General features: G+C 38.2%; 1 protein-coding gene across 2 annotated transcripts in view; it reads left to right on the top strand.

Annotated features, from left to right (window-relative positions):
* Positions 1–21,733, top strand: part of LOC121422263 (meiosis regulator and mRNA stability factor 1-like) — a 30,482-nt gene extending 8,749 nt beyond the window's left edge. For both annotated transcript variants that reach the window (XM_041617177.1, XM_041617178.1), the window contains exons 5-27: positions 236–353; positions 836–1,002; positions 1,458–1,627; positions 2,299–2,477; positions 3,086–3,605; positions 3,968–4,181; positions 4,683–4,858; positions 5,521–5,601; positions 6,000–6,182; positions 6,629–6,799; positions 7,244–7,413; positions 8,040–8,275; positions 8,842–8,949; positions 9,963–10,085; positions 10,471–10,516; positions 12,319–12,521; positions 14,270–14,497; positions 15,211–15,438; positions 15,988–16,261; positions 16,717–16,794; positions 19,004–19,066; positions 20,244–20,432; positions 20,913–21,733. In XM_041617177.1, the coding sequence (XP_041473111.1) occupies positions 236–353; positions 836–1,002; positions 1,458–1,627; positions 2,299–2,477; positions 3,086–3,605; positions 3,968–4,181; positions 4,683–4,858; positions 5,521–5,601; positions 6,000–6,182; positions 6,629–6,799; positions 7,244–7,413; positions 8,040–8,275; positions 8,842–8,949; positions 9,963–10,085; positions 10,471–10,516; positions 12,319–12,521; positions 14,270–14,497; positions 15,211–15,438; positions 15,988–16,261; positions 16,717–16,794; positions 19,004–19,066; positions 20,244–20,432; positions 20,913–21,268 (4,281 nt within the window). In that variant the 3' untranslated portion in view covers positions 21,269–21,733. The remainder of the gene's footprint in view (positions 1–235; positions 354–835; positions 1,003–1,457; positions 1,628–2,298; positions 2,478–3,085; positions 3,606–3,967; positions 4,182–4,682; positions 4,859–5,520; positions 5,602–5,999; positions 6,183–6,628; positions 6,800–7,243; positions 7,414–8,039; positions 8,276–8,841; positions 8,950–9,962; positions 10,086–10,470; positions 10,517–12,318; positions 12,522–14,269; positions 14,498–15,210; positions 15,439–15,987; positions 16,262–16,716; positions 16,795–19,003; positions 19,067–20,243; positions 20,433–20,912) is intronic.
* The last annotated feature ends 656 nt before the right edge of the window (positions 21,734–22,389 follow it).

Below are 22,389 nucleotides of genomic sequence, written 5' to 3'. Positions count from 1 at the left end.
CATAAGGTTCTTTTGTTTGTCCCCTTCTACTTCATACAATGTGTACTCGGCATTATTACCTTTGATATGGCCAATCTTGTAATAAATAGTGTAATAAAATATTGTAATGAATAGGGTATAAAGACATAAGTACAGTTTTTGCGATCTACATCGGTACATGAAGCAGTTGTGTGAAAAAGTAACAATCCCTGCCTTAAGATTCTAATCTTTGGATTCATCATGTGATTTGTTGTAGGTGACTGTTGCTCACATCAATGCTACTGCAAAGAATGCAGCTGATGATAAGCTCAGACAGAGTCTAAGAAGGTTTGCTGACACCCACAGTTCACCGGCAACTGTTGTACTCATTTCAGGTAATCGCTTTAATGGCTCATCTTTTATAATAATAAAGTGTGTGTAAGAATGCTTTGTCCCTGTAAGGGTAAGGTGATTCCTTTTTACAAAAATCCCACAAGTCCACCTTTGCGCACCTTTGCTCTGTTGATATCGTTAATGCTCATGCAGTAAGAAGATATGAAAATTTTTGTGTTCAGATACAGAGATGATTTAACAAAAACCCCAGAGCGTTTTGTGATAATTTAATGAATCTATTGTGAAAAAGGCAAATGTTTGAATTAACACATGTATCTACAGCTGGATTACCAATATGAGAACAACACTGAAAACAACTTTGTATTTTCCTTGTAATACATGACCTTCAAACTATCAACAACATACCAAACATGACAAGTTTATTTGTGTTGACTAGCATTGCAAGTGTTAGACTTTCCATTGTTGAAAATGCGTATGATCAGGATGTAACTTCACAATTTACCTTTCTTATCTTCTAATCCAGGTGATATCAACTTTGCTCAGGACCTTTCTGATCTGAGGCACAGGAATGGACTAAATGTGGTCCTGATCCATGGATTCGCTGCCTCTGAGGCACTCAAGAACTGTGCCAACAAGGCTTACAGATATGATGAGCTCCTAGCGGACCTTCCCTTTAGGTCACCAGCAAAGGTAAGACAAGATCTAGCATATGATTAATGTGTTTGGTCAAAGGCACTTGAGAACTGTGCCAACAAGCTTGACAGATACAAGAAGCTTCTAGCTCAGAGGCAATCAAGAACTAACTGCCCATGTTGGCAGTCATTTGTTCTAGATTGAATAAAAATGGGAAAGTTTGTATATTCCTAAAGTAAAGTTCATATTATCACATTTTTTACAAGATATCTGTGATCATTTTCTAAAAATAAGTTTAGCTTTTTTCTCTCTTTTTCATTGCTTCTCTGCTTGTTCTTCCCTATAAATGTGTATTTGTGTCTTTCTTCCTGTCTCTGTTCTCTCTTTCATTCTCACCCTTCCCCCTTTTGCCCCTCCTTCATTATTCTCTGTCTCCCTCTCACACTTTCTCTCTTCTTCACTTTGTACCCTTCTCTTTCCTTTGTTATTCTATCCACCCCTCTCTCTCACAGAGTGTTAGTGAAAGCTCAGAGTTGGTAGTTCACAATCTTCCAGTGTGGAAGGATCAAAGTATCATCAGGACGCGGCTAAAACAGCTATCAGACAACTGTGGTGGCAAAGTTGGCAACATTGTCAACAGTACAGCATTTATCAAGTTTCCAAGCCATGAGATAGCATGCAGGTTCGTTGCATCATAATCATGGAGCTTTAAGATTGTTCTAAAATGTTTAAGGAGATAGGGATACAGCTGCATGCATAATTCTTCAATTGCTCGCAGTTTGGATATAACTTTGCAACCTGTTTTTGTGTGAAAGTTGCAATGTCGAATGGCTTGTGAATTATAAATCTTGACTTCTATATTATTCACTTGTAATAAACTACTTTTTCACCACTTGAAAAATATAATTTGGTAATATTGATTTCACCAGACTATCCAAATTGTAGGGGGATCAAATGATTTTGTTGAAATAGTTTTATATAGTGAAATGTAAAAAAAAATGATGAACCAACAGGTTAGTCAAGGTAAAAAAACAGAATACTCGCAAGATATTTTAAATATAAAATGGTCTGTTTGGTGCCAGAAGAACCCTAATAGGCTACCCAGTCTTTCTGTAAATAAACATGGATTGGAAAAAAATACTTGATACATTTACAGACTGGCCATACTGTAAAGCTTGCTGCATTGTCAAAATGGAAGCAGAAGCAGAGAGGGAAGAATAAAATATTTGAAGTAAAACAATATCTGAGAGGATTGGAAACAAAGCTTTGGAATATGAACCTGTTTTTTATATGATTGGTAACCAAGAAGAGTTGCCAATTATGTATTTTATTTCATTTTTCTTTCGCATAAAGGGCTAAGAAGAGACTGGAAAAAGAGAGTGTGTATGGGAACGTCATCACCACGTCGTTCTGCCGCATCAATCGATCTGGTTATGGTAGTCCGAGGTATGGAAGGAATAATGTGAGACGAGACAGTGATAGTTATCATGATAAGAGCTGGAGAGATAACCAGGAAGAAGTCTCTAGTCATGGTGAGCAATCCTCTACTGTTTGGCTCTTGGATATTCATGGACAACTTTTTTGTGTGTGTAAAATGAGAAGAAAGTGACAGCATTTTTAAGGTTTTGTATGGTTGTAGGAGAGGCTTTTATGATGGTATGGGTTGTCTGCAAAAAAGTGACTTAGTGCTACCTACCATTATTTCTGGTTTTTATTTTTAATTATATGAAGTTTCATCTATTCATCTTTTGTAAATATGTTCTATGTTCTTAAAAAAAAAAAAAAATATTTTAGATTAAGCATTCAATATAATTGGAACACTCATATTCATTTCCATGCCACCCATGTTTTATGCACATTGCTGTTTTATGAAACAACATCAGACTTCTGCAACCATATTTTCAATTTGATTTTTCTTTACTGCCAATATTTCTTTTGTTGTTTGCAACATAGAAAAGCAGTCTTAACAAAAACGCAAAAATGACTATACGATTGTGATTTTTTGCATGGTAAGCCCCCCCCCTCTTTGAAAACCGTTCTGCGGCCCCTGTGAAATACCTGCAAATACTGAGAAATAAGTGGATGAATAGAAGGAAAACATTCTAAAGTGTTCTTCTTTTGAAATCTTGTTTTGCTATAGATTCAAGTAGTAGTCAAGGAACCAATGAGAACCAGAAGGTGGAGCCAAGCATTCCAAATATCAAGCCATTCACCGGCCCCGCCCCCAAACCAATCCCCGTCTCGGTCGCCGAGCAACGGGATTGCACAAGCCCTCTTGGTGCAGGAAAGACAGACATGAAAGTCAGCAGTGGTCTTGCAGCAGCATTCCGTCCTATCCAACCCACCTCTGCTCCACCACCTGCCCCACCCCGTCACACCCCGACTCCGCCCAACTGTGAAGGCATCAACTTGGTCATGGACGGAGCAGCAATGAGGCAGTACCCCACCCAAAGTCAGCATGGTCCCGACCCTTCGAACAAGGCGTGGTCCGAATGGAAACCTCTCATCCCTACTCCGCCGCCTCCCTTGGATCCTCCCGGTCCCTATGATGCCTTCCGACCGATCCCGTCGGTCCAGAGGATGGCAGGGGCACCTGGATCTCACTTACATCTCAGGAAAGATGGCACACCCGGTAACCCATACCTCAAGGGGTCATATAGGTGAGTTGCTAATATCAACTATAAACTATTCATGCTTTTATACCATATAAGATTTGATTACTAATTCATTTCTCTGTAGCATTAGTACTGCCTATTCTCGTTGAACATCTCGTCAGCTATGACTACAACAAAAAAGAATGAAATAACACTTATTTAATGAACAGGAATGAAAAAAAGAGGTAATATATCCTGTATTGTTTATTGCTCAGAGTCCGATGTCTGATGATATATGAAATATACTTTGCTTTTTTAAAATTTCTTCCTCTTATTCTTTTTCTACATCATTTCTATCTCTCTGTCCATCCTTTTTCCCTTCCATCTCATCTCATTCTGTCTCCCTTTTTCCTCTGTCACTACAACAGAGCCCCATCCCCCTTGATGGTTACCAGTAAGCTCAAACCCAGCTGGCAGCAGCAACAGCAGCTTCAGGGAGGGGGATCCATGGGGTCAGTGCCGGGGGTCAAACCCTGGACACCCATGCCAGGCATCGATCTCCTTATCACCAATCTGGATTGTCAGATCACACGTAAAGAGCTAAAGCGCCATCTAGTGGCAGCCATCAGTGAGCATTGCAAGGTAATTATGACAGATTGACCTAAATTCTCTATGGGTGGATTGCTAAAGAAAAGTTTCCAGCAACTCTTTGTCTGTAAAGGCCACTGTTTTTTTGGAAATTACCTTATAGGCAATTCTTTTTATTTGGATCAACTGTTTATGCTGTTTCCTACTGAAAATGTATGGTTCATTTACAGAGCCTATTTATGAATTGATTGTCACTGGGTTAGGATACTTGCTTTGGTCTTTCTATACGGATTTATGACTGTAATTTGCACTTGAACACAATGATTGCATCATCTTCCATGTGTGCACAAGTGTAAGACAACATTTTGCCAAATAGAATTAAAGCATCAAGACACTACATTTGATAGCAACAAAAAGACTCCTTTTGTAACGGGCATTGAAATAAATGAAAATGAAGTTCTAAAAAATTATTTTATTTGTGTAAATATACATTGACTCAAGATTCTTTATTCACAAATCCTGTCTTTGATTGATAATCCATTTATTTCTTTGAAGGTCCTTCATGTGTTCCTGGCAGCTCCTGCTCAAGGATATTTCCAGGCTGTGGTCAGGGTACCGTGTATGGGTGATGCCATTGGAGTCCTAGCCAATGTCAACCGTCGTCAGATTGGTTCTAGGTTGGTCCATATATCTATCATGCCTCCCGGTGATTCTAATGCTGATAGACTCAGGTAAGTGTCAATGTCATCATCAATCCCTCCCCCAATGTAACTGCTTGTCTATGAGATGACCCAACATTATTTTTGACTACTGACAATGGCTCTTGCTTCCGTTAAAGACAAATCTCAGTTTGAGAAAAGTGTCCTTTATACCATGGTCACATTTGTTCTACGGCGGCCGTACGGCGAGTCGAAAACAGCCGTTTTATCAATTTTGATTCAAACCACCTATATGTAGTTGGACAGAAAAATGTTAAAACGGCTGTTTTCGACTCGCCGTACGGCCGCCGTAGAACAAATGTGACCATGGCATTAATGAATACACACTTTTATCACACAGTTTTAAGTTCACATTTTGTCACTGAGCTTACAGCATAATAAATCCATTGTATTGAATTAATAAGTCTACTCTTCATGTATATTACTTGACATAAACCGTTAGCTTATTAATGCAGTAACAGGGGTCATTGTAATTAGCTAAAGAAATCTGTAACTCTCAGCATGCCAGAGTTGCCAATTTGCACTAAATAATACAAATAAATGCCTTATTAGAGCTGTAATTTGTCTAACAGGTTAAGAGACCAATTTATGCTTGTCTCATTTATGCATATATGGTTTATAATGATCTCATGTATTTGAGAACAAGGTTAAATTGCATTGAATTTTTTTTTCAGGATGATGATTATTCAGATGCTACAAGAAATTCCTGGAATGAGCATGCCACTCTACAAGCTCAGGCAAGCCTTTGAAAACAAGTAAGTCTTTCACTTTGTGCATTCAAGAAAACTAAATATTGTGAAGCCATATTTTGGCCTGCACCCACAAATATCTTATCAAGCAATATGCAGTAATCATCTTTTTGTGTACTGCAAACTCTGACTTATGTTATTAGAACAGTTGAGACTGGTTTGGGTAAAAAAAAATTCTCATATTTTAGAGTTTTGTAGCTCTTGTCACAGAATAGTGTCCTGAGCTGAACCAAAAATGTAATCGGCTGAATCAGACAAACCAAGCAATGAAAATCACTGAAAAGTTTCTTCTTGAAATGTTGCCATTGCCACTTTGAGGTATTATCAATGTGAGAACATTTTCAAATGGAGTGAAAAAAATCAATTAATATTGGAATTTCTGGGTGTTTTTGTTGCCCTTTCAGGTACCAGCAGCAGCTCCATGTTAGTGACCTGTATCAAATTCCTGATACAGTCACTATGCAGGAGACTCATGGTGGGAAGCTGGTCTGCCTGACAGCACTCAGCGCATCTAACTCACCAGTACCAGGCAGCTATAACTCTCCCATCGGCTGGCAGTCACCATCCATCCCTTTCATACCACAGAGGTGAGTGAGAAGCAGGATGGGAATGATGGTGGTGGTGATGATGATGATGGTGGTGGTGGTGGTGGTGGTGATGATGATGGTGGTGGTGGTGATGGTGATGATGATGATGATGATGATGATGATGATGATGATGGTGATGGTGATGGTGGTGGTGATGGTGATGGTGGTTATGATGATGATGATGATGATGATGATGATGATGTTGCTGACAAGGATGGTCACAATGATGGTGATGGGGCAGGAGGGCAAGATTGAGGATAATTTTATATGTGATTAGTGATCTCAATATTGTTTTATTTATTCATGATTACCAGAGATCAGGATAATAACCAAGTAAAATACCTCTCAAACTTTTTTAAAGTCCTCCCCAAATAACCAACTTAGCTTAGTTTGTACCATTAAATATGTAGAACACGTATTAACTTCCACTAATGTTCGTGTCACAGAGAGCCGAGTCCCGAGCCGTCAGAACGTTTCTGCAGCCAGCATGACCCGGAAGGTCAGAGCCAATATAGATTGCTTGATACTGATCTCTGTGTGATGGTATCCTATCAGGTGTTTACTGCTCAGGTCACGACACTGCTAAACATACACCATGGTTCACTTTCTCTCCTTAGGTAAGCTAAAACAGCTGGTTAAAATAGAAATTATCCCTGCAGAGTAATTTTCAAATGATACTGATAAATACAAAAGGAGGTGCATGGAAACTTAATCCAGGTTTCATACCTTCTAAAATAATATACATGATTTAATATTTTTAAACTTGTAACTAACCTTGTTTTATAAGAATGAACATCTTGAATTATATCCCAAAGAATTCAAAACTCTTGTTATTCAGTTGGTATTTTATATCTGAACTGTTCAGCATTGCTTGTGATATTTTTTAGTCATGTGGACATCCCCCTCCCTTAAAAACACAAGAAACATAAAATGTTGGTAGAAGTAGGTTTGTTGTGCGGTTTGTTATATTGGGGCCTTTGGTGAAATGATGACTGCTTTGTAAATGCTGTCTATTCTTGATATAAGTAATAGATAAATTTTCTTTTTCCTCCACATGATAGCTTCCCACTGTGCTACAAGGCAGAGTTCAATGACCTTGATGAGGATTTTGAGAAGGGGATTCCCCTAGAGCACCTGTTGAATTCAGTCCCTGGTGTCAGGGTAGCATTCTGTAGAGAGGGATTCAAGGTGGTCTGCTGGAGCCAACAGAAAGAGGACATCATCCCTGATGGTAAGTTAATCATTACTTGTGGGTAATCCTGAGTTATGCAAATGTATTAGTAGTGGTGGAAGCGAACCACATAATTAAGATATGAAAAACATAAACCATAGTGAAAGTAATTATTTCAAGAGGTAGTAAAGCTTGCTCACTAAGCTAAAAGTATACCTTAGTTAATACCGATTGGGTAAAGCAAACAAGTGAACTTTTGGGGCGTTTATGTAAGATCTGCCCCCATCCCCTTCAAAGGTGAGCCAAACCCTCTATCTCCTGGCTCTGTCCCATTAAGGAAGTTGTAGAGCTCCTCAAGCTTTCTACCATGTATACTTTCAATTCTTGTTTTTGAAATGGACAGCACATTCCCGCTTTCTACTTGAGCATAATACACCCCTTATTCCCTGGCCCCGTTCTAGTTCACATCAAGTTTATCAAGCTCTTGTAAGAAGTATTGACTCCAATCATGAAAAAATATTAATTTTTTCTTCGAGGGGTAACCAATTTTCTTCTCTGCCAGGTGGATCACACCCCTCCCTTATCTGTGTTCTATTTCATCAAGAGATACATGTATTTAGATTCATCCACTAAGTACTGCTCCTGTCCACAAAACAAACTACTATGTCCTACTCATGTTTTTGCAGATGGCCAACAGATTTTCCCTTCCGTGTTCGGGCGGACCACGCCCCTCCTTCCACCGGCCTTGTTCCAGTTCAGCAAGGAGGTGGTGGAGCTCCTAAAGCATTCAACAAAGTGCCGTCTCCCATTCACTCGCTTTGTCCCAGCATACCATCATCACTTTGGAAGGCAGGTTCGGGTGGCAGACTATGGCTATCTCAAGCTCATTGAGCTCTTTGAGGCAATCTCACATGTCCTGGAGGTAAGAATTCTAATCAATTAACAGTCGATGATAATAATGATTATTAACTCTGTGAATGAAGATGTAAATTGAAGAAACCTGCTGGAATAGCTGAATATATGGTAAAGTGTGCAATTTCTCTAACTGCTACTTCTCTGTAATTCTTCTGTAACTTTGTAATTCACTGACCAATTGCGCAATTAACTACTCATAATCATTGCTCAAGAGAAAAATACTTTTTTAAGTTGAGGGAGAATGGGAGAAAACAATGAGACTGTTATAAGGTGATGCATTTTCCCCTATTGTTACTCACTAACATGATGTTGATACTGCTTCCCAAAGACACGTTCCTAGCAGAGAAGTGTTGGAATAGCAACTCAACTTTCACTAGAAATGGATTCAAACTTTAAGTAGATATAAAAGGGAATGCAATTATTGCCAATTTTAGAAGTGAAAGCAAGTATTTTTTTTCTTTACAAAGCATATGTACATCTATGAGTTAATGTTTTTATTTGCCTTGATTTTCATATAATCACATCATACCACACTATGTCCATTTACATTGATTTTTTTATCTCTTCTTTCAGATCCTTGGTGCTACTGAGAACAAGACCCTGACCTTGACCCATCGTGCTCAGGTCAAGAGGTTTGGACAAGATCTTCTCAAAGTCCTCAAGTCACAAGCCAGTAAAAAGGTAGAACAAAGTCTCCAAGCCCCTTCCCCAATTTAAAGGTCAAGTCCACCTCAGAAAAATGTTGATTTGAATCAATAGAGAAAAATCAGACAAGCAAAATGCTGAAGATTTCATCAAAATCGGATGTAAAATAAGAAAGTTATGACATTTCAAAGTTTCGCTTATTTTTAACAAATTAGTTATATGAACGAGCCAGTTACATCCAAATGAGAGAGTTGATGATGTCACTCACTCACTATTTCTTTTGTTTTTTATTGTTTGAATTATACAATATTTCAATTTTTACGAATTTGAGGATTAGGACCTCCTTGCCTGAAGCACAAAATGTTAAAATAATGGAATTCCACGTGTTCAGGGAGGAATGATACTTCATTTCACATGACAATGACGAGAAAATCAAAATATTTCATATTTCAAACAATAAAAAACAAAAGAAATAGTGAGTGAATGACATCATCGACTCTCTCATTTGGATGTAGCTGGCTCGTTCATATAACTGTTTTTGTGAAATGAAGCGAAATTTTGAAATGTTATAACTTTCTTATTTTACATCCGATTTTGATGAAATTTTCAGTGTTATGCTTGTTGAATTTTTCTCTTTTTATTCAAATCAAGTTTTTATTGGGGTGGACTTGTCCTTTAAGTGGAGATGCCGATTGTTCATTTTTGTAGTATATTGTACAGGGGGGGTCAGCTACTACAGGTTTAATGGATTTGTTTTTTTCCAACTTGTATTGCAGTCATTATATTAGTAGAAATATACTTGTCTACTATATTTCAAGTTACAAATACTGTGTTAATAAAGCTATGCCTTTCCAGCCATCATACTTCAGTGATTTTGGTATCCTTACCTAATTGCTTCGTAATTTTTTTTTTTCTGGGGGGTATCATATTTGTATAAGCATTTATCTAGTTTATTCAAAGGTATCTTACAATTAGAAATTTCTTGCCAGTGTTAAACATGAGTACTCACCAGTGCTTTCCACCATCCATTAATCATTGTCCTTTTTCAGGTGACTATTTGTGACTTTGCTCCTGCGTTCCAGAGGTGTCTAGGTCGTCCATGGGACACGGCTGATTACGGTGTCTGTGACATCCAGGATTTACTCTTTGACCTACCAGAGAACTGGGTTACTGTGAGTATATCTAATATGGTAATATTAGACATGTAACCATTCTCGTCTCAGTTTTTGGAAATGTATTCCACTCATGATTGAAAGTGGAGATGTGCTGGCTTCTTATAATATGTACTGGATGCTTTCAGGATGACAAAGCAGATGTATCTTGTATAATTATAAGCTGTGATCTTGTCTAATTCATGATTGAAGAAATTCCATGAATATTCTGATTCCTCCTATGATTTTGAAATATTAGTCAATTTTGAAAGAGATTAGTGAGTTTCTACTATTTTCCCCTTTTCCAGTAAAATATTCAAAACTGGCTAATATTTCATGATTGAAGTCATAATCTAAACTCTTTCCACATTTTAAGTGTGATTTTTTTTCTCCATCTTTGCATTAGATTGAGTGGGATGGTGATAATACAGTGATATCAATCCCAAAGAGAGGTAAGTTTGGCTTTTGTTTCCTTACAATATCAGTGGGGCGTCGTGGTCTAGTGGTTTTTCAATCAGAGGGACGTGGGTTTGAATCCCAGGAATGGCATGTTTTCCTTCAGCAAGAAATTTACCCACATTGTGCTGCACTTGACCCAGGCGAGGTGAATGGGTACCCGGTAGGATTTATCTATATGTCTGCTCATCTATAACCTGGGTAATGATATACCAAGTATCAAGTGCAGTAGATTATGTGCAATTATAGTAGCTGCGCTATACAAATGGAACATATTATTATACATATGCAGGTGTGATGACAGTAAAAGGAGAAGTAAGAATTAACCAAGAAATTGTAGATTAAACATTAAAAAACAGAACATCAGGATTCAGGAACAACTGTTTTTAAAAGAGCCTTTTTAATCGGCTTGTGAAATAAAGATTAATTGAATTGAATTGAACATTAACCCTAAAAAGACTGGGGCGGGCTGATTCACCCCCCCTCAACCTTTTTTCGCGATAAATCCGCCGCGCGAAATTTTTTGACCGCGTCGCAGGCTGACTTTTTACTTTCAAGTCTTGCGCAACTTTTGAGACCAAAATTGTGACCCCCCGGGTATGCGGTTCTAAAATTACGCAACATTTCGTAAGGGCATGTGGACCCAAAATTGCTCAAAAACTTGAATTTGTGTACAAATCCAACGCAAATAGTGTTCTTAGCCAAAATTCATAAATGTATCATTATTTTTCCTTTTACTGCTTAAAATCAATTAATTTTATCTTTTTTATGGTCAAAATAAAGTCCCCAACAATTTCCATTGCAAAAACAATAAAAAACAAAAAGTAGAAAAAACAGAGAAATACATAAGAAATTTAGAAAACAATAGAATACATAAGAAAATAAATGTGATTTTGAAATTATTTTAAAATCAATTTGATCAGATGCCTATCTAGAGTATGTGAAACAAAAATTAGCATTTCAGGGGCATTATTTTATTAATTAGAGCAAACTTATGATTTTACGCATAAATGAGCATAATTAATGAGACATGAGATTTTTTGCAGAATTTGATGTTACAGTTTTGTAGATAATGCCATGCGTAACGCGTATGCAAATTTTCGTCGCATTTGCACGATCGACGGCCGAGATCATAAGGGGGGCTGAATCAGCCCCCCCCCTGTCTTTTCAGGAGTCGAAATAGCCCAGTCTATTTAGGGTTAAGGAACATTATACATTGACTGTAGGCCTCTTTGCACTTCACAGGTGTATATATTATCCTAGTTATAAGATTAATGCACTTTCCCCAGGAAGCCAAGCTCGAGCTGAGGTACTGATAATACTGCGCTTCGTAATAGATCCTTTCTAGATAGATGGTGGTCTGTATATGCATATTAGTAGTTATAGTAACATTTCATCTGTCAACTTGAAAAGTAACCTTTAATATCTGTATGTAGTGTAATTGGATCAATGCAATTTACCCAGGAAGCTTCAACATTTCAATATTAAGTAAGGGAGATTGGGGTTAGTTGGAACGCAGGGTAAGTTGAAACATTGTAATTTTCTTTAATGCCTGTAAAATAAGTTTATGCAATACTGCCCTCAACAGTGTTGTATTATTGATAGTAATAAACTGAGGGCAGTATTGCATAACTTTATTTTACAGGTGTTAAAGAAAATTACAATGTTTCAACTTACCCCGCGTTCCAACTAACCCCAATCTCCCCTAGTATGTAAACATGAATAATAATTCACCTTATATGAAGTAGACATTGGGGTGTTAATAGTATATCAAATTCTGTTTAATCTCTCTTTCCAGAGCAAACAGAGGAGGAGCGAATACGGACAAAGAAGTTCACGAGGGAGATCGTTGACCTCCTGAGTCGTCAACATCGATCTCGTATCACATTCTCCAAGTTCATCCCTGCCTACCATCATCATTTTGGCAGGCAATGTCGAGTTGGGGAGTATGGATTCAACAAGTTGGCTGAACTGTTGGGGGCACTGCCAGAGGTGGTACAGGTGAGCTATTTGAGCCGTAGTTTGACAGAAGCTGACGTCCAGGGCTAGGCATTTTTACATTGGTTGTTTTCATTGAAAGATCTGTCAATGGGACTTCGTATGAGATCTATCCTGCTTTCATTTTCCACAGTCTCTCTTCTTTTTTATTACTATCACAAGATTTAATTGTTCCTTTAATGGGGGGATTTGTGAGATTTCGTATTTCAGTAGGTGAATATAGTTTATATGAAACACTAAACTCGTGCTGATTTTGAATCGAGTGATCCATTCTAAAGTATTGATCCACAACTGATCTACAATGTGCTGCACTCAATCCAGGTGAGGTAAATGGGTACCAGTAGGAAGTAATTCCTTAAAAAGCTGTGTGCGCTGTGAACGTCTAGCTTAGCCGGTTAATACAGTGCGTATCAAAAAAAAGTTTACACTTTGAAAAAGCCCTGGGAATTAAAAAATATACAGCATGTGGGTAATTTTTTCACTTATAATTATGGGTTTGGGTCTCATCTATCCAATGAAGGTAAAAGTTTTGACAGAATGTTACACTTGAGTGAGCACTGTCCATTTTTGTAAAGCTCGCAGAAATCTGTTTGCGCAGAAATGCTTGTTTTCACGCTGTGTCAAGGGGAAAGGGCGAAATCAAACTTACCCTGCGAAGCATTTCTCATAAATTTCCTTAGCACTTTTAGCCAATTGAAATAAAACGGATACATTCAAGCATTTTGTAACAATTTTGCCGCCCAAATTTGAGATTTCAACACTTAGTAAGCACAACCTTTACCCTTTTTGTGCCAGCTGGATCTGAGGACATAACTGAATCTGAACAAAAGTTTATATCAGACATCTCCAGCATTTTTTACTAAGTTTTTATCATTTAAAGTTGGTTTACATTTCATTTTCATTTAATACTTGTTTCTCTACACTTTTCCCAAGCTTGGCAATGATTAACAAAATGAAAATCAAGCCTAAGCCATTTCATGTAAATCACAGCTCAGTGTAAAGCAAATATCGTCACCATGGACTCGGTGTGTGGGGGAGTGGGATGGGGCGCAATGCACTCGTCGAAGTGTTTTGGGCAAGGAAACAAGTTTAAAAAGGTAAAAGATATCTTCATATCAATTTTACTTGCTAATTTCCACGTGTTCTTCATGATTAAGGTCTACTTTTATTCGCATAACTATTTCAAAGTTCTGCGCAAATCATTTTTCACCAACTTTTCAAAAGTAAGTGGTGCTCACTCAAGCAGAAATATTTTTCGACAGTTATATCGTCATTTGCTTAAGTGGATCTGTTGCAATGCTAAAATGTGGAAAAATCGTCAGGATATTACAAACATATAATTTTACAGGATTTTTTCTAAGTGTAAACTTTTTTTTGATACGCACTGTATAGGAGCGCCTTGAGCACCTAACAAGGTGGATATGTGCGCAATATAAATACCCTATATTATTATTTACAAGTCTTTGCTGCAAGAACTTTCCAGGTTGATAGACCCCACATTAATCATCATCTTATTATCATGAGTGGTAGAGCACCTGTCTACAATGGGAGGGGGGCAATCATACCAGAGAATTTGAAAATGGGACCTTGTAACTTTCTTGTCGTGCACTGCATGTTAGAAGGGACGTGTCATAAAAACATTTGTTATCGCAGGGTTTGCTATAAAAATGTGACATGTGATGGCTGATAGTGGTATCCCAGGTAAATAAAAGTTTTCATTATAGTGTACTTCTCTTTTCTTGTCTCTACAGATTGAGGAGTTTGGTGACGAGCGCAGTGTCCAGCTGACCGAGCCTGAACGCCTTGCAGTCATGGCCCGTCGTATCTGTCAGCTCGTACCAAGGAACCGTCAGCATTCCCTAGCCCTCCATGCCTTGCTACCTGCATACTGTAAGGTCTTTGGCCATCCTGTATGTCTTGAGGACTATGGTGTCCATGATCTAGAATCCCTGGTCCGCAGGTTCTGTCACATTGTAGAGGTACTCTTTCATTTTTACCCCATCAAACTTAATGCATTGTAAAAGGAGCAGTTAAGGAACGTCTTATTGAAGGACATAGTTCTGTTGTGGGATTTGAACTCAGTATCTTGTAATTTGTTGTTATGATGCTACATCTTTATAAATTGTCCACTTGTTCTTTAGTGTAGCATAGTGAAACCTGGGGGTGTTTCACAAAGATACAATGTAAGTACGACTTGGAGTCGCACTTATATGTCGACACGTACAAGATATGCAACACGCAATCTTATTGATCAATGCGCAGCAGTGCGTGTCCTCTTTGCTTGATATGACCAATGCAGTTATGCCTTTTATAAGGCAAGCAACTAGGCATTTAAGTGCGACTTTTTGAGTCGTATATAATTCTTTTGAAACACCTCCCAGTATATAAAGACCACTCAGGAAGAACATATAAATCAAATTAATGATTGATTGAATTCAAAGGAACCAAACTTGTACTTTCTTATACAGGTGGTCCTTCTATATAGATGGTTGCTAAAGCAAGTTGGACCGTATTAGTACAGTAGCCATTTTATGTAAATATATGTTTTCTCAGCCTGTGTAAGGAATTATACAGGTAGTTGCTAAAGGGAGTTTGACTGAATTGATGTAGTAGCCAGTTTGTGAAACTTGATATTCTCTTGTTATCTAATTCTACATTCTTCAACCTCACTCTTCCATCCTCATTGGTTCAGATCGTCACCGAAGATGATGACAAGCGTCTGCGATCGGTAGAGCGCCAGCACCTGAGTGACCTGACCCAACGGATCCTGGTGGTTCTCCTGGAGGAGCCTCATGGGAGTGCATCGGTGGAGAAGGTGGCAGAGCTCCACAAGAAGCTGTGGGGAGAGGAGCTGATTGCGACCGAGTATGGGTACAGTAGTGTGACGTTCCTGCTCAAGGCTGTACATCATGTGGTTATGGTAAGAGATGGCAATGCACTAATTCTCTGATAGAATAGTATTCATTCATTTCAGATGGGTGTTTCATAAAGCTGTTCGTAAGTTAAGAGCGACTTTAAGAACGACTGGTGATCCTTTCTTGTGGTAAATGGTAGATTCATTGGAGATGGTTTAGCCCGTAAAAAAAGGGTCACCAGTCGTTCTTAAAGTCGTTCTTAACTTACGAACAGCTTTATGAAACGACCCCCTGATATACCATGTGCATGTTTGTGAATCCATGCAATGCCAAATATTTCATCACATTTTGACATTACCAATCGAGTATTGGAATATAAGAAAGATCAAAGTCTGTGATAGTTTGTGATCAAGAAAATCTTTATGATATTTGTGCTTGTCTTATGGGAATTTGGTAAGTGTTTATTTTTGGTGCTTGTTTTAGAGATCCCAGGATTGCACAAGCAAGATGGGCTCATGTAGCAATCAATAATTTCCCTTGTTGAATCCAATTTGGACAGCAGATGGACTCTGTTTCTTCATTCTCAATCTCATCTTGTCCTTGTTCTCAAACAGGTGAAGGACGAATGGTCCGATGACCCCCACGCCGAGCTGACCCCTACCTACCAGTTTGCCCGTAGCGCCCGAGAGGTCCTGCTCTCTGTGCCCAACCTGACGTTGACCCTCCAAGCCTTCATGTCTCGCTACCACACCATCCATCACTGTGAGCTCCAACCCCATGACTTTGGCCAGACTACTGTCTCCTCTCTCATCTCTTCTGTACCAAGGGTGCTGACTCTGGTTGGGCGTGGCGCTAAGAGGGCTATTACCCTCAATCCTTGCTGTGTTGGTGAGTTCATAACACTTTCATAATGTGAATCCTCTCCAGTGGCTTCTTTTTCATCTCGTTTGTCCACATTATTTATGCTACAACTACTGGCATTTTTAGAAGGTACCAAAATCATTGTTTCTGATTGGCACAGAGCTAATTAGTCAGTGGAAATTACGGACAATTTGTTTCATGGAATATTTTCCAGGATTGCAGCCGGCATTGCAAGAAACTTGCATTATTTCACAAGTCAATTGTAGGTTCCAAAATGGATCATGTGCCTTGCAATCCATTGCTGGTTTACTTCTAACCATTAGAGAGTGTCAATCTCTCATTTTCACATCTGCAAGCTGCGATTGATGTGTGCAGTTTAAAAGCAAATGGCTTCCTTTTTATTTTTAGATTGTCACTTTGAAATAACCTAGGTTTACTATATTTGCAAACATTAACTTGGCTACTTTTGTTTTCATTATCAGCATCCAATAACATGCAAGGTTACCCAGATCACTCTTTTACCTCGGAGCACAATAAAACATCTCCCAGTGATTGTACAGGTAAGTTCTTATTCAATCAAAATCCTATAGGCTGTATTGATAAGTAATATTATGTATCTAGTTTTGTTTCTCTGTTAATTTTTGAATAGGTGGAAATCCCATTTGGGCTGCACAATATTGGATATTTTAGTATACAAATAATGCATGTAAGCGCGTACATGCAGGGCCAAATAATGAACGATGTGCATGAATAGCCAATGGATATACTGCACCGAGGTCTGCAGGACCTCGGTGCAGTATATCCATTTAGTGAGTCGAGCACAGAGTTTATTATTAAGGGCCTCTATGCACAAGAATGCGTGCATTACTTGTTTTATACAACCCCCATGTTACTGAGTTGCCCCAAATGCTATATTTCATCTAAATTCTAGATAATTCCAGACCTCGCACTATCCTGCACTATGACGTCATAGTGCAGGATAGTATTTTTGGAATGACGTCAGAGTGCAGGATAGTGCATTTTAGATGCAATAGTGCTATTCGCTGAATATCATGTGATCCTATTTAGGGCTGGGACTAAAACCCGGGTACCCGGGTCCCGCCCTGAAGCGTCGGGTACCCGGGTAGAAAAATCAATACCCGATACCCGAAAATTGCTCACCAGTATAACGTACATTTGATTTGTATTGCGTAGTGTAAGACATGATTGTAAACTCATCACAAAAGTACACAAGTCTCATTCTGAATCTCACCAATTACCCTCGAAATATCCTTAAATATAGTTTTTCAAGTGATGACGATGTGACTGAGATCGTTCAATCGTCGCCATGTTTCTTTTGCAGCGCAGTGACGTCATCCAGCCACTGCGACGCAAGCCAATTTATGAATGAAAATATAGTAAGCATGCGCATTGCAAGCCTCAGCCCCACGCAGTATTCCGTCAAAAAAAGTCTGCAATACTTTGTCACCTCGTACCAAAATCGACCTAGAATTCCACTTTCCTTTATTTCATATGAATTATGAAAGGTATTCTCAGAGGATCTGTTTTCTCACCGATACCACACAAGTAAGCAAATTTTATTACTTCTTGCTTTTCCGTCAAAATCTTACGAAGTAGCGTCGATGTTGCATCGTGTTTGTGAGTTTGTAGAATCTATCGCTACGTGAACAAAGTCAATTGATTTCCGGGTTTCGGAGCATACAAGGCGCCAGCCAATCACGTTCTTGATACCATTTTCAGTTTATCATAAACCGAAAATGGTAACCACTGATCTGAGATCAGTGATGGTAACACGATCGTGATTGGCTGGCGCATTCGACGCTCCGAAACCCGGAAATCAATTGACTTTGTTCACGTAGCGATAGATTCTAGAAATTCACGAACACGATGTAATATCGACGCTACTTCGTAAGATTTTGACGGAAAAGCAAGAAGTAATAAAAATTTGCTTACCAGTGCGGTATCAGTGGGAAAACAGATCCTCTGAGAATACCTTTTATATTTCATATAAAATATAGAAAAGTGGATTTCTAGGCCGATTTTGGTACGAGGTGACAGAGTATTGCAGACTTGTTTTGACGGAATACTGCGTTGGGCTGAGGCTTGCAATGCGCATGCTTACTATATTTTCATTCATAAATTGGCTTGCATCGCATTGGCTTGATGACGTCACCTATGGGGTTTTTCCACCAGTCATATTTCGAGCGACATGATTTTCGGGTACCCGGGTACCCGCCCGAAAATTACCACGGGTACCCGAAAAGAAAAAAACCCGAAAGTCCCAAGCCTAATCCGATTTGGACCAATCAAATTACAGAACATTCTTGGGAGTTGTATAATATTTAATTATTACCAGCTATAAAAGCTACATTTCGAACTTCTGATATGTAGTCCTACATATATGTAGATGTCTGATGATATTTATGTGCAGCCAATTTGATGAAATGGCTGATGTGTTTATGGCTTTATGACTGAAAGAAATTTGAAGCAAAGATTATGAAAATGTTTTATACAAAATGTAATGTTATCTAGAACATAATACTGGGGAATATTTGTTATTCATAGCACACAATCAATGAATTTGAATGAAATGATCCAAAATGTTTTTACATTGGCCATATTTCAATTGAAATGCATTTCATTATTTTCCATGTGAATCTGCCTTTATCTTGATTTGCTGTTATAACTGGAATTATTCCTTCAATGTCAAAAGAAATATAAAAGGTTAGTACTAATGTATTTCTTGCATCATATATTATTCATTTTCAGCACCAAGTTCAACAACGAGTGAAAAGGAAAGTGGAAAGACATCCTCAAGTAATTCTACCTCAGGTGAGCAGATTTATCTTCATTCAATTCAATTCGGTTTATTAGATATAAAACAGAATACAATGCTGTAGTCCGAAGACTAATTGTGCAAAGTTTACATTGAATATTATTTACATTTGAAGATTGTATATACACTTAAAAAAATATTCACATATAAATGAGAAACAGTTGGTTGATTGAGTCATGCATAAGTGAGATTTCAGTAGATAATAGTACTAGCATGGGATTCAAATAATTGTGTATTGGGGAAAACTGTTTTAAACTTAAAATCATACAATGATTTCAGTAGATAATAGTACTAGCATGGGATTCAAATAATTGTGTATTGGGGGAAAACTGTTTTAAACTTAAAATCATACAACAAAAAGGTCAGAAAAATAATTTAGATCTGATTTCTATTATGAAGTTATGAAATAATAATTAATGATTAAAAAAATAATAATTTCTATCATTTCTTTTTGATTATTCACTCATTGAAATTGTCTTCATTGGATACCTGCACTTATGCATGAATTATGATCATTACTTGTAAAATGTACTCAAATTTATCTGGCTCACATTTATGATGAATTAATTGAATATCAAAATTGTTCAAATACGCAATGAATTTACAGATTTCCAATGAGTTTCTTCCTGAATTGCGCACTTCACTCGTGTCTTGTATTTGTACAATGTTTATACTTATGTTTCGTTCATGTATCTGTTACAATGTTATGTTCACACCTATGTCATGTTACCCTGTATCTCGTTGGACAAGAACTGATATCCTGGGTTTATATGTTTATTACCTTTGTTATATGATTTATCAATAAACAGGTGATTTATAAAAAAAAATACAATTAATATAATTATACTTGCTTATATAGCGCATAATACTTACTTTGTAAGAAGACTCTAAGCGCACTACAGTATATGCAGCATAATTACCCTGGCTTTAGCAGTGCAGCTGTTACGCGCGCTGCGTTTCAAGGAATAAATTCCTGCCAGGTACCCATTTACCTCACCTGGGTTGAGTGCAGCACATTGTGGATCAATTTCTTGCTGAAGGAAATTAGAAATTAGAAATGAGTGGACGCCTTATCACTCTCACTCTTAACCTTTTATTTACAAGACAAAGTTAAGATCGATTTGAATCGGTTGCAATCCAAATATGATGGATCCCTCTTCTCCTAAACCACAGAGTCTGATGGAGCCAAGGGATCCAGCCCTCCTGCCGAGTCTGCTCCATGTGATCTCCTATCTGGTGGAGCAGTGGCTCCTGCTGACCAAGCTCCTTACCTGGAGCCCACCCTCGCTGAGGCTCCTCTTCCTCCGCCAGCTCCCAAGGATCTCATCAGCTTCAACAGCCCTAAGTTTTCTCCATGTAAAGGTAAGGAGATTTTAGTTGTTTCCCTAGCTGGTTGATAACACTTTGCTTTATGCAGCGTATCTGAAGGTGATAGGCAAGGCGTTGAAAGTTTGCCCTTCATTGATATTCTTAAACCTAGTTTGCTTTCCTGATTTCATTTTGAAAACTTTGCAAATTGATTTTGCTGGATCTCCACTTCAACTGATATTTATTTATTATTATGGTAGTAATGAAATTGGTGCAAACATCATGAAATTGAACACTTGCTAATTTATTTCCCAACCTAGTCAAAATAATTTAAATGCCTCTATACGGAAATTATGGTTGTACAATGAAGTGGATTTTAACATTCATGTCGATGCATTTTTGAAGGTGGAGAATATTTATTGATGCCTTTGGACTTTCTGGATGAATAATGAGCATCTTCTTGCATATAAGGATGTAAAAATTGAACATTTCACAAATAATTGCAAGACTACTCATATCTCTCTCTCTCTGTAGATGTCCAGAGTGCATCTGGTGACCAGGAGAAGATAGAACACATCGATCTCATGAGCCTTATTCATCTTCTACCAAACCAAACCCGCTTCAGCGTAAGCCAGCTACCTCCAGACCTCTGCGCCCCTCTACCGGGCCACGCCCTTCAGTCGGGACCAGCCTCCGTACCCCACTCAGCCTCCACCTCCTTCTGCGTGGATCAGGGTGGTGATGACGGCGAGGTACCCCACCATCTTCAGCGCCAGGCGTGCTCTCTGCCATCATCTGCTGCTTCGTCACCGAGGCGTGACATCTTGAGGGGACGTACCCGCTTCCGCCTTGCTGCAAACTTCTCATTGGGTTTCCATGAGGATCCATAAAGCATCAGAGCTTCTGTGGTTTCGTGTAACATACATTTTGCTTCCAACTCTTGTCTGCATGAAGCAATACCAACTGTTAATAGAAATGAATGATAATTGTCTTAATACATGTTTTATATTAATTTGTTTTTTACTCAGTGACCCTCCAGTATTCAGTATTATTAGGACTGTGGTTTGTTATGTTGGCATGAAGGTTTGATGTCACAGTTAAAATGCAGTGACTCTTTAGGCATCGTTTCACAACCCTCCCAAGGTCATATTTGCTGTCATTCCACTGAAATGCCTGTTATCTATACTTATGACAGCATTGAATGGAGTGTTTGTAATCTTGTCCTTGTGACGATTATGTGACTCCTTGCCATATTGTACATAAACGTGTAAGTGATATTTTTATCATGTGTACAGTCAGTCGTAATTTTGTTGATAATTCATTTTACTGCAGTACTTCCAACTCAGGTGCAACATGTGACAAAACCTTGTGACTATCATAATGGATATAGGTTATTTTTTTCCATTTATGTTTGTTGTAGCAGGACTACCATTGATGATTTTGGTAAGCAATAATGGTAGCTATGCTTATTCCATGAAAGAAATATTTCAGTGGCTTAATGAAAATTGTAGGAAAGCATGTTGACAGCCTAATTGATTTCTTCTGTTTCTTAGAGCTCAATCTATTATTATTTGCTGACAAATTATAATCAATTCATCTCAAGGGCTTGCAATGTGGGAGAATAGTTTCAATGATGAGCTTTATTTTTAAGGTTGGTCACACCGCCCGAGCGTTGTTGGAGCGGTCGTGGAGCGGTAGGAAAAGAGGGTCAAATTTCGCTCACAAAATTGGGGAAAAAAATTTTAAAAAAGAAAACAATCGAAATCAAAAATGGTGAATGGTAGCGATCGGTGATGATTTTTTTCTCTCCGCTCCACGACCGCTCCAACGACGCTCGGGCGGTGTGACCAGGCCTTAAGCAATCAAAATATATTCATTGGTGTGTTTAATGAAGAAAATATACTTCCTGTTCTAAGATTGTTATCCTTGATTTGTTTCATTCTCAAATTTTTGCAGCAATAGTCTGTCAGTTAATTTTTTTAAATTGATTTACAAAGTGTCTCAAAGAAAT

This window comes from Lytechinus variegatus, chromosome 10 (genome assembly GCF_018143015.1).
Source record: "Lytechinus variegatus isolate NC3 chromosome 10, Lvar_3.0, whole genome shotgun sequence".
Classification (NCBI taxonomy): Eukaryota; Metazoa; Echinodermata; class Echinoidea; order Temnopleuroida; family Toxopneustidae; genus Lytechinus; species Lytechinus variegatus.
Note: the sequence above shows the minus strand (reverse complement) of the source record. Positions and strands in the feature narration are given on the sequence as shown.